At 35.6% G+C, this 13,756-nt stretch overlaps 1 protein-coding gene and 1 pseudogene across 1 annotated transcript; both read right to left on the bottom strand.

The window, feature by feature from the left end:
• Nucleotides 1-465: 465 nt before the first annotated feature.
• LOC149782462 (uncharacterized protein KIAA1958-like) lies at nucleotides 466-9,468 on the bottom strand (annotated as a pseudogene).
• LOC149782461 (cyclic GMP-AMP synthase-like receptor 2) lies at nucleotides 8,417-11,097 on the bottom strand. Its single transcript, XM_089934881.1, has one exon. The coding sequence runs from the start codon at nucleotides 10,432-10,434 to the stop codon at nucleotides 9,616-9,618; it is 819 nt and encodes a 272-aa protein (XP_089791007.1). The 5' UTR covers nucleotides 10,435-11,097; the 3' UTR covers nucleotides 8,417-9,615.
• Between the last annotated feature and the right edge of the window lie 2,659 nt (nucleotides 11,098-13,756).

Genomic DNA, 13,756 nt, shown 5'->3' with positions numbered 1-13,756 from the left:
GCAGTCTCCTAATTTGTTACGTGTATGATGCTAATAGTTAAACACATTCTTATGAGCATTCTTATGTCACGTGTTTAGGCTCGAATAAACAGTAACACAAGAAAGAGTGAAAGCAACAAGCTTTGAAAAATACAATAATTTATTTCCCTGGAAAAATTATGTAAACATTTAAAAAATGTGAACTTACGGTTTTATGGAATCAAATCCAAAATTATCCAAGAATAATCTAAGAATAACTTTTTTGAAGTCATAACAACAAAATGTTCTGCTGATTTCAAGTTCGAATCCCAACGAAGAGTCCAAGATGGAAGACGATGACGCATGCTGCAATCTGTAGTGTTATATTATTACAGGTTAGAACCCCCATCCCTTGATTTTTTTTTGTAACGAGCCCCTGTGGCTGGTGCCATTGGTGGGGCTGTTTCACGTATGGCAGGCTGGATAACGTATGATAATGCAGGTACGTTAGACAATGTTTGAAATATTTCTGCTTTGGGTGGGGTTTAAGTTACTGTAGTTATTTAATGAGTTGATGTTTTTGTGTCCTGATATTTGAACTATTTGATTCGCTGGAATTCCTTCATCATTGAGCTTCTGGATGAGGTGTTTCTGAACACTATAAATAGTAAGTGTAAATTGCAAACAGTATAATTACATGTATGTAAGTGATATGTACATGCAGGTGTTCATAGCTTACAGTAGTTTTACATTTTTCTTTACTTACTTACAGTTTCACCAAAGTACTTGCTATGATACAGGTAAATCGCATTATTACTATATTTTTTAACTTGTTACAACTATCTTCATATTATGCTAAGGTGCAGATGAGAATTTCAGATTAGCAAAGGTTATCAATGATATTTTGAATTGAACATGATTACTTCAATGAGATCGCATCTACTTAAATGTGATGACATTTGAATGTGATAAATAAGTATTTAGAAATTGCTTGTAAGGAGTTATACGCTTGTCAGTTGGAGAGAGACCTATATCAGTCATCATTTTCTTCATGATCCCATATAATTTGTTGATCCCCATTGCCAACTATCAGGGCCATTCATATCCGCAGGACGCTTGTTTCTATAAAGTTTGTAAAAATCTGCAGGGTCTTTCTGAGGGATGTCAGGTATGGCATATGCTCTTGGTTTTGCTAGTCTGAAAAAATAGAAAGAATGACTTCATTAGATTTTATTCACTTGTACACATGTACAATCATTTGTCATAATGACACATTAAAAACTTGATTGATTCAAGGACGATGCATTATTTTCTTTTCAGATCTCTTCAACTCGTTCAGCTTTTACAAGGATAATGAACTGAAACCTATGCTTGCTAACTTGAGTTTTTTGGGGTACTTTGCTATTTGATTTGAAGTAAACCAGGAACTCAATAACTAGCATAGTGTTTAATGTGTAGCACTGGCAGTGAGTTTTGACACTTCTTGTTACATCAGAGTGACGGAAGAAAATGAAAGTTTTTTTTTTCTTTTTCTTCCAGGTAAAACATTTCAAACTGGCTTACTTTATACACTAAGCAAATTTCCAGAAATGTAAGACACTCATTCTTTTTACATCATGTACTTATTCATGGTAATTCTATGTTTTAATTATTTTAACATTATTCAAAGTATTTGCAAGGATCCATGACATGCATTACCTTATATTTCCTTCATTCACTCCGGTTCTTGTTTTTGTCTGTCTTTCAGTATTATATACAATATACTCCTGGTTGCTGTCATCTACTTGCAGGGATATGTCACCCCACTGCAGGTTGTGTGTTCCATTTCCTGTTCGCATTCCAAAGTGCATGGTACAGATGAGCCACATTGAATGTAAAGGAGCAGTCGGATTGTCAGCACCTAGAGTCTTAGCCTCATACATCGTATGTAGGTCCTGGTCAGAAATTGGGTCTGATGCCCTCGGTTTGTTGCCTTTTCCCAACCTTTTTAGATCCTTCAGCTTCATTTTTAGAACAGATCTACTCTTGTCAAATTGAATGTCATTTATTATGGAAACACCATATGATTTTGTGCGTAGATAGCGATCAAATGATGATATCATGCCTCTAAGGGATGATGGTTCAAAAAACATCACCTCCTTTTTTCCTGACAGATAAGATGAAATGAGAAATGTGTTGGTTTAGATCTGATGGTGGGATAAACTCTGGGAATCTTTGTTCCTCTTCACTCTGAAGAAAAGCCACGAACAATTTCAAGTCATCTTCAGTTTTTTTCTTGATATTAGTATTTGCCTGTTCTTCCAAGAAAACATCCACATCTTCAGAAGTCACTTTCTTAAATCTGTCACATTGAAAGAAATATTTTGGCTGTATCATTTGAAAGTCTATTTCTTGAAGATTTTCATCGTCACTTGTCACATCTAACAATAATAGTTCTACTCAGTTTATCCATTTTAATTTTGGTTGCAGATGCCACAGAAGTGACAATGACATGTACATAAGGAACAGTAGTAGTTCATCGACAGAAAATGAAAGGGAGGAAAGTATGTTCTGACCCAAACAAGTAGTTAACTACAGTGAAATATCAATATTATTTTAATTAGAAAATCAAGTAATTCGCTGCTTAGCATAAAATAAATATGAGTAACTGCATACTTAAGAAATGGATTCATCATACAGTACTGCATGAAAGTACAATTCTCACTAATCGTGAATGGAAAGTTTAGTATCGGCAATGAGCTTAATGACGATGACTATGACATGTATACATGTATATATCCATGTAGTTTTCCTCAGTGGATTCTATGGTGTGATCGAATAGGCCACGTGTAGGGAAAGTGTTGACTCTTCTTTTTGCAATTAGTTATGCATATATTAGTGGTGATTTAGTGATACCTTTTGTATTTATGATAAATAGTTATTGACATTGTTTTGTGTGATATTTGACCACTAGGTAAGTTATTAGGAATGTTATATTCTTCCAATTTTTTTACTTCGCTGATCACATTTAGGACAATAGTACAATGAATGATAAAGAATCTTAGAAAGAAAACAAAATGTTGAGGCGATGAAAATAATAATGGGTGCAACCAAAAGTGCATCTCCTTCACAATTGTACCATGAAACAAGGGTGGGAAGTTCTAAACAATAGCTGCTATAAGTATAAACTGCTTCAGGTATTTAAAATTTACCATGGACTAGCTCCCGTACCGTTATTTACAGAACATGAAACCTACTCCATTCGATCTTCAAACGATTCTCACCCCCACCCCCATATGAAGAGCAACCTTGTTCTATAATTCATTCCTGCCTTCAAATATTCGCATATGGATCGTGTTACCCGTTAATGTAACAAAAAAAAAACCTTCATTACGTAATTTTAAAGCGTATTTTAATTGCGACAAAGAAACCACACAATGTTAATACTATGCTGGCGACAGAATGTCTCAGATCGTGCATGCTAGGCTAAGAACAAATTGTAGTAATTGAAATTACGATTCATGTATCTAATAATAAGTATTGCTCCCTTGGTGAAATTACGACTGAAACATTATTATTCGGCAACCCTATGTTAACTAGAAAACAACAAACAAATATTTTCAGATGTGCAATATTATATTAGTAGACTAAGATATTTACTTAATTGACTGAACTCACAACCATTTGAGTCGCAATGAATTAACTCTTATTCATTGTCATGCTTTGTCTGTTGTTGTTGTGGGGTTTAACGCCATTTTTCAGCACATGATAGGCTATGCATGGCGGCCAGTATTAATGGTGGAGGACGAACCTGGGAAAACCCTGGGAAGAACCACCGAACCACGAGAAGCTACTGGCAACCTTTCTCACGTACCCACATTGGCCGAATCCTAGACCCGAACCCACGCAAACAGAGGTGAGATGACAGTGATCCGTAACGGAGAGCACTTTAGACTACTCGGCCACTCTGGACCCCTGCTTTGTATGTGTGTGCATATTTTTTTATAACCATTGCTACTGGCATGGAGATCCGTGATGTTATATTTTCTTTCTTGTTACAGTTGGGGAGACAGTACTAATAAGCTTATGCATTCTACTGAATCTCCCAGATATTATGATTGTAATAGTATTTGACAATGTCTCTAAAATAAATATGGTTTAAACTAACTAAAGAAATGAGATGATGAGGTGCTTTAGAAAGCATTATGCATGGAGTTCAATTTCGCATGACAGAAATATTAGAACAAAATCTTATATTTTTTACATTTTATTTTAAATCCATATAAGGGTACCAATAAAGTGGGTAGAGATACACATAAGACAAATTAATTAATACAGTTAGAAATGTTAATTATCAATTGAGACAGATATATAGATAGATAGATAGATAGATGTAAGCCATAGACATAAATACGAGTGAGAAGAGAATATGAAACTATTCCACACGGTTCATTTGTGGATTATCTAATTTGTATGACTGAACATTTTGTCATTATTATAACCAAAATACTTATTCATTTGTGGCATTGACTTCGTCATAAATAGCTGCTAATGGGCATCACTTATATAATTATATTTTAGACATTTCTTCACACTCAGACTACCATCCCCACCCACCTGTACTGAATTGAGAATTACCAATAACCCTAAAAATAAATACATTGGTGACCGGAGAACATGCTTATAAATGCACCTTATCGATCATAGCAATCGACACTGGATCCAATCCTTTCAAATATGGATGACAGCTGATTGAAAACGTCTGGGGGGTTTTCCCTACAGCATTCACATAAAGGAACTTCACGTATTATCTTCTGTTAAACACAGTACATTAATTCCAGGTAGGTAATCGTTGTTGGCCTTGTTTATTCAATGAGTATATTTCAGGCGTTCAATGCAAAGCTTTAAATAAAATATGTGCCGTTATAGAAACAGGTAATTATATGCGGTACTGGTATTGTATGAAATCAAATAATGTATGTACCAGTGGACAGTTGGATTATCTTTAAAGATCTATTTTAATAAAGTTTGGACTAAGGCCCCCAAAACAGTACTTGAAATTTCTTTAGGGTGAAATATTATCTATAGCATGCATATAGACTCAAAAATTGATAATGGCGCAAATCCAAAATGGTTTCCCAACATTTTGGGTTAAGCAGACTCTTCGTCAAGGGAGAAAGAAATTACAAAAGAAACACTTATCAAAAGTTTACAAAGTATTCTGGACTCCTACATGTTAGAATCATTGACGGCAAGTTACAGCAAGACATATGTCAATACAAAGTTGTGCAGGAATAATAGACAAGTGGATTCTTGTGTCTGACAAAAAATGGATTAGCAATATGTTTTCACCTAAATTCTAAACTAAAAACAAAGAATGAGACAAAGCGTGGGTAGAGATCGACATCAGAAATTATAACCAGGTAGAGTTATGCAAGGAGGTTTCGAAAGAAAGATGTTAAAACAATTATGTGTCAGGGTAATTGGTTTGAACAATAATAATAATAATAATAATAATAATAAAGACAATAAATCATTAAAAAAAATTATTTAATAGGGTTGATTTTAGCATAAACTTTGCGTCATGAGCAAAATTAATGACTGTAATTTCGACAAGGCTGCAACGAGAAGGTAAGATGTTTCATTTAGACCAAATTCCCAATGAGTTTTATAGTGTCCAGTTTCATTCATTACGTGTTTGTTTTCTGTCTTTCCACCCTAAGTTAGATTTAGCTGGTAGCATCTCGACCGACTCCACTAATTGTCCATCTGAGCAGTGCCAGATTACCCAAAAGGACGACTAGGCACAGGCAAATGGGCCCCATGCCTTTTAGGGGCCCCGCGACAACGGATCAACATAATATTGATAGGAGATAATTTGCGAGGGAAACCCCAAGATTTATACTGCCTAAGGACTGCCTCAGGGCCTCCACAGTGTTTAATCCAGTACTGCATCCCAGTTGTCGTGTTTGGCGAATTTCGCGCTGATTTTGTTGTGAATGTGGCTTTTGTGATTATTCGTTCGCTTTCTGAGATCAATGCAAATATTTGATGGCCAAGATCTTGCATGTCAGAAGATAGATTGCAGTATTGACTGGACATCTCAGCTTCTGATTGATCGTGTAATTAACTCCGGTTGTCGAACTTTTGAAAGATTTGGTCTCAGGCATATGTTTGCAAATGTGGCAAAGGTTTGACCAAATAAGACGTTGGAAGAGATAAATCAGATCGACTGTCCTTGCAGGCTACGATACCTTCCACAAACGGGATGTTGGTGTATAAGGGACATACATCCATGGTGACAAGGAGAGTGTTATTTAGAAGGTTCATTATTGTTGTTTTGCCACGAACGGTGGAAGGCGAACATCAACGAAATCAAATATTTTCTCAGTGGGCTGTCTGTGTCAGGAGATTATTAGCATTCCCGGGTTACCCTCTTTGTGTATCTTAGTGAGTAAATAAAAGCTCCCTGATTTGTAGTCCACAGTAGGAGGTAAGTTAATATTATGTGAATAATGTGTCTTGCTTTATGCATGTATCTTAATGCCTAATGCACATTTTCAGCATGTTCAGTTTTTTTATAGTTTTTCTTGTTGTAAAATCTCTGGTCTGAAAGTTGGCTGTTCGCCTCATCGATATAGTAAGACGTATTCATGATAATAACACAGGACCCCTTGTCTGCAGGCCTGATGACAAAATCATCTATCTGGCTCAGTTTTTCTAGCGACTGTCTTCTCTGTGGGTTAGATTTTTGGATTGCCTCTGTTCGCGAGAATTTATCTCACTTTCTACCACGGACAAGAGTGTCTCTAGAGCTGGAGCCTTACTGTGGAATGTAATTGCTTTTAGGTGGTGTCTCTGAGGCTCATTAGTTACCACGCTAGAATATCCAGCTTCGTCCCTAAATTTTCTTTAAGACTTATTCTTCAAGCAAAACTCATGAAGCCTTCTTCCAATTCCAGTACATTGCACATTTTCATCTGGAGAGGAGACTTATGTCTGAGTCACAAAACTTAACTGATGACATGTTTGCAAAAGTGCTCACATTCTGGGGTGATGGAATTTTTTTTCTCCAGCAAAACTTTCATTCTATTTTTTATTCCTTCTATCATGATAACCTGTTCGGCCTTTTTCAGTCTAACATTATATCTAGAAAAGTTGTTGTTTTGTGTTACTGATAGTTGCCTTTATAGGCTCGTTGAAAACGTGTTCATTTTGTCCATATAGTTATGAAATGTGATTTTCATCGTAATGGTTTCGGTGAAGTTTAGAATAAAATTTAGTACCTGACTCCAATTGCCTGGTTATATGTAAACATTTAGCTTGAACGATTTCCAGAAGCTTTAGAGACATGAAATGAAGAACATAGTTTCATTTTTTCAATAAAAATGCAGAAGTTTCCCCTGCAAACTCGAATTTTCAAAGCAAATGGGATAGTTTTGTTTTCCAAAGTAGGTTACATAATCAGCCAAATGATGTTCCTCTCTGACTTTCTATTTACTGAGAGATCCCAGATTGGAGAAGGTTATATATATATACATAAAGCTAAGTAACAAAAAAGAGCGAAAGCCAACATGTTTTGTACAATGCAACAAATAATTTATTTCCCTAGAAAGAAAATAAATTTCGGTATTGTTGATATGCCTGTAATGGTTTGTATTGTGGATGTGTGCCAACAGCCTTTTAATGAATCACAATAACATGATCCAAGATGTCCTTGTTTTATTTTATTATTTCAAATTAATGTTTCTGTTCAAGAATATTGAGCACTTTGTAATTAATGTGAATAATAATTTGAATGAACCCAAATAAAACTAAACTGAACACAACAAACATCATTCTGCTTCAGATGTTATAGCAAGAATGAATACTTGTTCAATTATTAAAACGAGGGTAAAAAATTCATTTCTTGAAAATTCTAAGTTGTCAACAAGATAAAATCTGTTATCAAAATATAACTAAAACATGGTAAACATCAAGGGAATACCAGTGTTACTGAGTCAGATTAAGATAATGATCTTAATATCTAACCTACATTCATAGAGAAATATATAAAACATGTATTATGTTGTTTACAAAGCAACTATCCTAGTCATATAGACATGGACTTGATTTTGGACAAGGTCAGTTAAAAAATACAATTATGCATAACAGATAATCATGATGATAACATTAGCAAACAATACAAAATTGAATACACATAAGACTGTTATGGGATTTTATATTAAAGCCAAACTTAAAGCTTATATGCTGCAAATAATTCAAATATACTGCTTATCAAAACAATTGTACACCTGTGGTGATCATTAATAAATCCAACCAATGACAAAATAATATGTATAATATAAACCTTAACCCAAGAGGTTGTTGGGGTAACACAATTGACTTTTGCTGTTCTCTCTCTCTCTCTCTCTCTCTCTCTCTCTCTCTCTCTATATATATATATATATATATATATATATATATATATATGGCGGAGTGTATGTTTATGTGTGAATAAAGTCAAGAAAATGTCAAGATGTTTTATTAAATCTCATCACGATATAGGCTATTTACGTTATTTCGGTGATGTACCTGGAATATTACGCCAGGCATGAGCATCATCGAGATTGCTATTTCATCTGGACGTCAATAACCAGATGCACGGGAAAAGCTAAAAGGGATTCGTTTCAAAAAGCGGTCCTTACTGACAAACGCTGCATAAGTGTCTACTAGTATAGTATGAAATCTACCTATACACTGCATCACCCTTCAAAACTCGCCCTTTTGCAACAATGACTTGATTGTCTCTTTGAAGTAGTTTCCAGATTCGGTATGTCTTCTTAACAATTGATGACATGAATCACCCAAATGCAGGATGTTGAAATCATTTGTTGTCTTGAGCACTTCCATGTTTTCTGCCACAAAAGTTTGCATCTTATTCAAAACATCTTCACATTTGGCAGCATCCCCTAACCTGCAGAAACAATGAAATTGCATAAAGAAGGCATAGAAGAGGGGATGGATAAATAAAGTATCTCCGCTGTAGGGCTTTTCCTGAATCGTGGCTGGAAAAAGACGTGACAAACATGGCAAGATGACAGCATCCAATGAAATGTAATTTTTCAGCGTCTCATTCAGAGTTGGTCTTGGAATGATTTGTGGATAATTCTCATCTTTTGGTGTCTTGGATCGATTCCAAAACGTGTAATGAACCACCTAAGATGTGTACCGTGTCTGAACTTCCTCGGTGATTTCCAAAGCTTTTTGATATCTTTCTATGTAGAAATAAAATGTACATAGCAGAAGCTTACCTGTTGAGTGAGTTAATTCTGCATAGTTTTTCAAAGTTTCTTCGACCCTTTTTGCGCCATATGGCGAAAGTATCCCATCCATTCCTGCATCAGATTTAGATTCGCACAAGGTGACAATTGATAATATGGCTTCCAGTTCTTGTTCAAGGAACTTGCATACATCTGGGAACATGTCCTTGTCGTCACAACATTTCAACTCATTTATTCCTTGCATGAGCTTATCTTTGCTGTCCTTCATGTTCGGACCCTTTATTGAGTTGTAAATGAAATGGCGAGCTACGCTAAGACTATTTATCATAATATGATAATAATATATATCATTCTTGTCCACCTGCAAAAGTTTTTCTTTGATTAGCTTCCGAAAATTTTCATCTCCTGCTACGCCTTACATTTTTAGCTCTTTATGAAGTGTACCAAGTGTCTCCTCTGCTTCGACTGCCTTGGCATCCATCATATTATTTTCGGGAATGAAAAAATTTTGAATACACTTTTCTTCGACACATGTAATTAGTTTTGATAATAATCTGTCCATACATGCCAGTAGATTCTGTGGCTGCCAGAAGGTACTAGCAGTTTCTTCAATTAGCCAAAACATTGCTGAATTAATGAAATAGGATGAAAATAGATCTGGAAATTTAGGATAAATGAATGCATGAAAAAAGAGTTTCATACACTCAATGCAAGCAATCTGAGTGCCGTTTAATGACCAAATAAGAAGACGTTCCGCCTTGGAAAATGAAATTCTCCATTCCAGCTCCAAATCTGTCCCACGCGAAAGGCGATGCCCTATAGGTACTAAATTGCAGCCAACCGCCTTAATCTCCTCAATCAATTCTTTCGTTGGCCAGTTAAAATTCCTCTTTCTTTCGATCCACTCTTTGGCGACTTCTGGCCACTCACCCCTGAGACAAAGCACAGTATCAACTTCTGCCACATCCTTATCAGCAGCATATCTAGCGACAGTAGATGGACCATGAGAAGAAATCTCATTCTTCAATCCTTGAAGTGGAATTACCTTTTTCATATGATTATCCCAGTATTTCTTAACAAGAATGTTTGATAGGTATTTAGAGTTATCTTTACCAAAAGTTTCGCAAAGAGATCGGAGCCCATCTTCAATGGAGGCAAATTCACTCAAATCATTCCAATCGCCTTCCAAGATTTTAACTCTTGTGTAGCCCGAATGAACTTCATCTGTATCCATAACTACATATACCACTGTATTGTCACTTTTTAATCAATCTGCCCTTCATTAGAAAGTGTGAGTATCCCACCAGCTTCATACGTAAGATCAGTGTCAGACTGTATACTTGATATACCTTCTGCACGGCTTCCTGAGTAGAATAATGGTACCTTCACAATTTGATTAACAACAAAATTTATAAGCTTTGTTCTCATTACACGTTTTCTACTATATTCTATTGTTTGTTTAACATATTCTACACTCTCAGTCTCCATCTTGTAAACTGGATCGAAATTTTAAGGCGTATAAAGCTCCATGTTATTGTATAGTTTTTCTTCCTCAGTTCGTCGGGATATTTTGCATGCAGGATTCCAGAGAGCCTATTTACATCATATAAATCAGTGCTTCTTACTTTAGTATTCTGTATTACCAAATGATGAATAATTTATTTTCAAAGAATTTTAAACAGTACATTGGATAAAACTATATGATTAAATTTTCCATCTTCCATATATGTCTCCAGTCATAGCCGCTTTTAAATTTCTGCTCAGTTATAATTCAATTCGTAAATACGAGATACAAACTTGATTCCCATTCCAGATCAAAGAGTTTTATCTCCTCAGCGAATGTTTCGAAATAATCACATTCTATCCAGATCTAAATCGACTGTTAGGCTTTATAGATTAAAACAGCTCACCATGTATGTAGTTTCGTATGCATGTATCTCTTTATAATGGCTTAGACAACAGTTCCACAATATTTCATAAAATCTTTGACAATAGTACTGACTAAAGGTTTGTTCATGTGCGTCAAGTTCATTCACACTCGACAGAGTCTTTTAAATTTGTCATTGATTCTAAAGGTTTTCTTTATTCACAATATTTAAATGGAGGAACTTCAAATTATTTTATATTGAAAGACGGACTGGATTCCAGGTAGATAATCAATGTTTAACCTGACTTACTTGTGATATTGTGGAATGAATGTCTTCGTGGAATTGTTATTATACAGTTGGGAAACATTTAAAGGACATAATTTCTGTCAGATAAAAGATCGTAAGTAGTATAGTTTGGCATTTGATAGTCTTTGTGAACCCCATGTAAAACATTGTGGATTCTAGAGACAAGATGGGAAACTCTGTGTTCAAAATATCCATAGGTTTAAGGTAACGAGTCTTTTTTAGAGGACAAGGCATTATTATAAGATGATGGAAATGATTGGCTACGAAATTTAGAAGTCTCTTTAGCATGACCAGTGATTATAAGGTCAGTGGAAATTAATATAGGCCTCCATGTTTGTAAGATTCTGGTGACAAACTGAACCCTTTGTTAAAAATGTACATAGGTTTAATATTTGCTTTGACTGTTCAATACACAGTGAACTAAAACCCGTAACCTCCACTCATACCATCGATATCCCTACACTTACTAACACACATCTTTTGTTGACTGACCAGCATCCATAATTACTTAACAATACAAGTAGGAGTATTTGTGTGTGTGTGTGTGTGATTTAGATTTTTAACGTAGCTTTAACAATGTTTTCAGTAATATCGCTACGATGTCTGCAGTGTGACAGTTTACAGTGATGTCTAGCGCTTGGACATCATGCCGCAGACATGTAACATAAGTCTTTGGTATGACTCGGCCGGGGTTTCGAACCCACCACCCCCGCATTCGAGGCGGACGCTCTAACCACTAGGCCACCAGAGCGGTACAAACAGAAATAGAAAGCATTAGGAGTGTACAATACAATATAAGTCCATGATATAAGTCCATGCTAAAGAAAGTCAAGTCATTATCCCTTTTATAACTTCCCTATCATCACTTTAAACAAACCTCGTATCCTGTTAACCATAATTATAATAATACTGTCCATTAGAGTGAAAGAGCAACAATAGACGAAAAGAAAACTAAGTACACTCACCCAAGAACAAGGATCTGTCGTTTTTCAAAACACAAAACTACCCTTTATAAATCATGTTGTTTAGTCCAAGAGCTAGTTGGAAATTTAGAATTCGAGTTATTCTAAATTTATGAGTCTCACTAAAAATACTGGCACCTACTTGTATTCTAAACATATGGAGTATAAAGTTAAGCAAATTTTAAGTCATCAGCTTTTTGGTTTCTTTTTTCTGTTGCATATTTAATGAGTTACTTAGTCGACTTTACTCAAGGTAAGTTAATTTGTGATAATTTTGTTTGTAGTTTCAATGGATAATGTAATTCACAGAAATCAAAATATTCACGGTGTGTAACTGGCATAGGTGTTTCTGCTGTTTCTTTTATTTGTCTTGTATTCTGTTGCATATACAGGGTCTCTTTGATGAAAGAAGTCGTTGCCTTACAATTTTGTTAACACGTTCTCATGAGCGCCTTGTCACCGATCATAATAGGTATGTTTATTACGTTCCTGGATACAACGTTTTTCTTTTCTTTTAGAACTTTGACTTTAGTTTCTCCTGTCAAATTCATAATTACTATGTAATAAAGTGAGCAGGAATTAAATGTATTGTCCGCAATCGAAATTGAATTATCGAATGAGGTGTGATGTTTCTATTGCAAATTAATTAATTGGAATTAAAATGACAGAAGGAAGACAATTGTTAAGTAAAGTTATGCTGAATATTTGTGGGGAATCTGGTTCAAGGTCTTCTATTGCCAAAGGCCGATCACTTGGTTGATTTATTAGTCCATAGGTTGATTGTTGTTGTGGTGGTGTTTAACGCCATATTTCAGCACACGATAGGCTATACATGGCGGCCAGTAATAATGGTGGAGGAAGAACCCGAGAATACCCCGGAAAGAACCACCGACCCACGAGAAGCTACTGGCAAGCTTTCTCGCATACCCACAATGGCTGAATCAGAGACTCGAACCGGCGCAGACAGAGGTGAGATGGCAGTGATCCGTAACGGAGAGCGCTTTAGACCACTCGGCCACTCAGGGCCCTCCATAGGTTGAAGAGTATACGGCTGCCTGGAGACAATTGGCATATTTGGACTTTCTTTGGACAATCATAATTTAATATCAGGACACCATTGTAAGGATTGAAAGGGACAAGGGTAAAGGTAATTTTAAAAATATCCATAAGTTTAACATAGTGGACTTATATGATCTCTAAGGGAAATTCATCATTGACATTATAAGGATTGATTTTCTTTGGTTTATAGGGTCTCTGGCGGGAAATGCAATGTTAAAACTATCTATAGGTTTTGCGTAGGAGAGGCATGTATGGTCAAACGGGAATTCACTTCACATCTTAATGAGGAAACATGTATAGGTCCAATAGAAATGTAATGCTAAACTGACCAGTCTTCTAACTTGCTTGTAGAATGACCTTA

The sequence above is a fragment of the Sinohyriopsis cumingii genome, chromosome 15 (assembly GCF_028554795.1).
Source record: "Sinohyriopsis cumingii isolate HCF-2022 chromosome 15, ASM2855479v2, whole genome shotgun sequence".
NCBI classification, from domain to species: domain Eukaryota; kingdom Metazoa; phylum Mollusca; class Bivalvia; order Unionida; family Unionidae; genus Sinohyriopsis; species Sinohyriopsis cumingii.
This window is presented reverse-complemented; position numbering and strand designations above follow the sequence as displayed.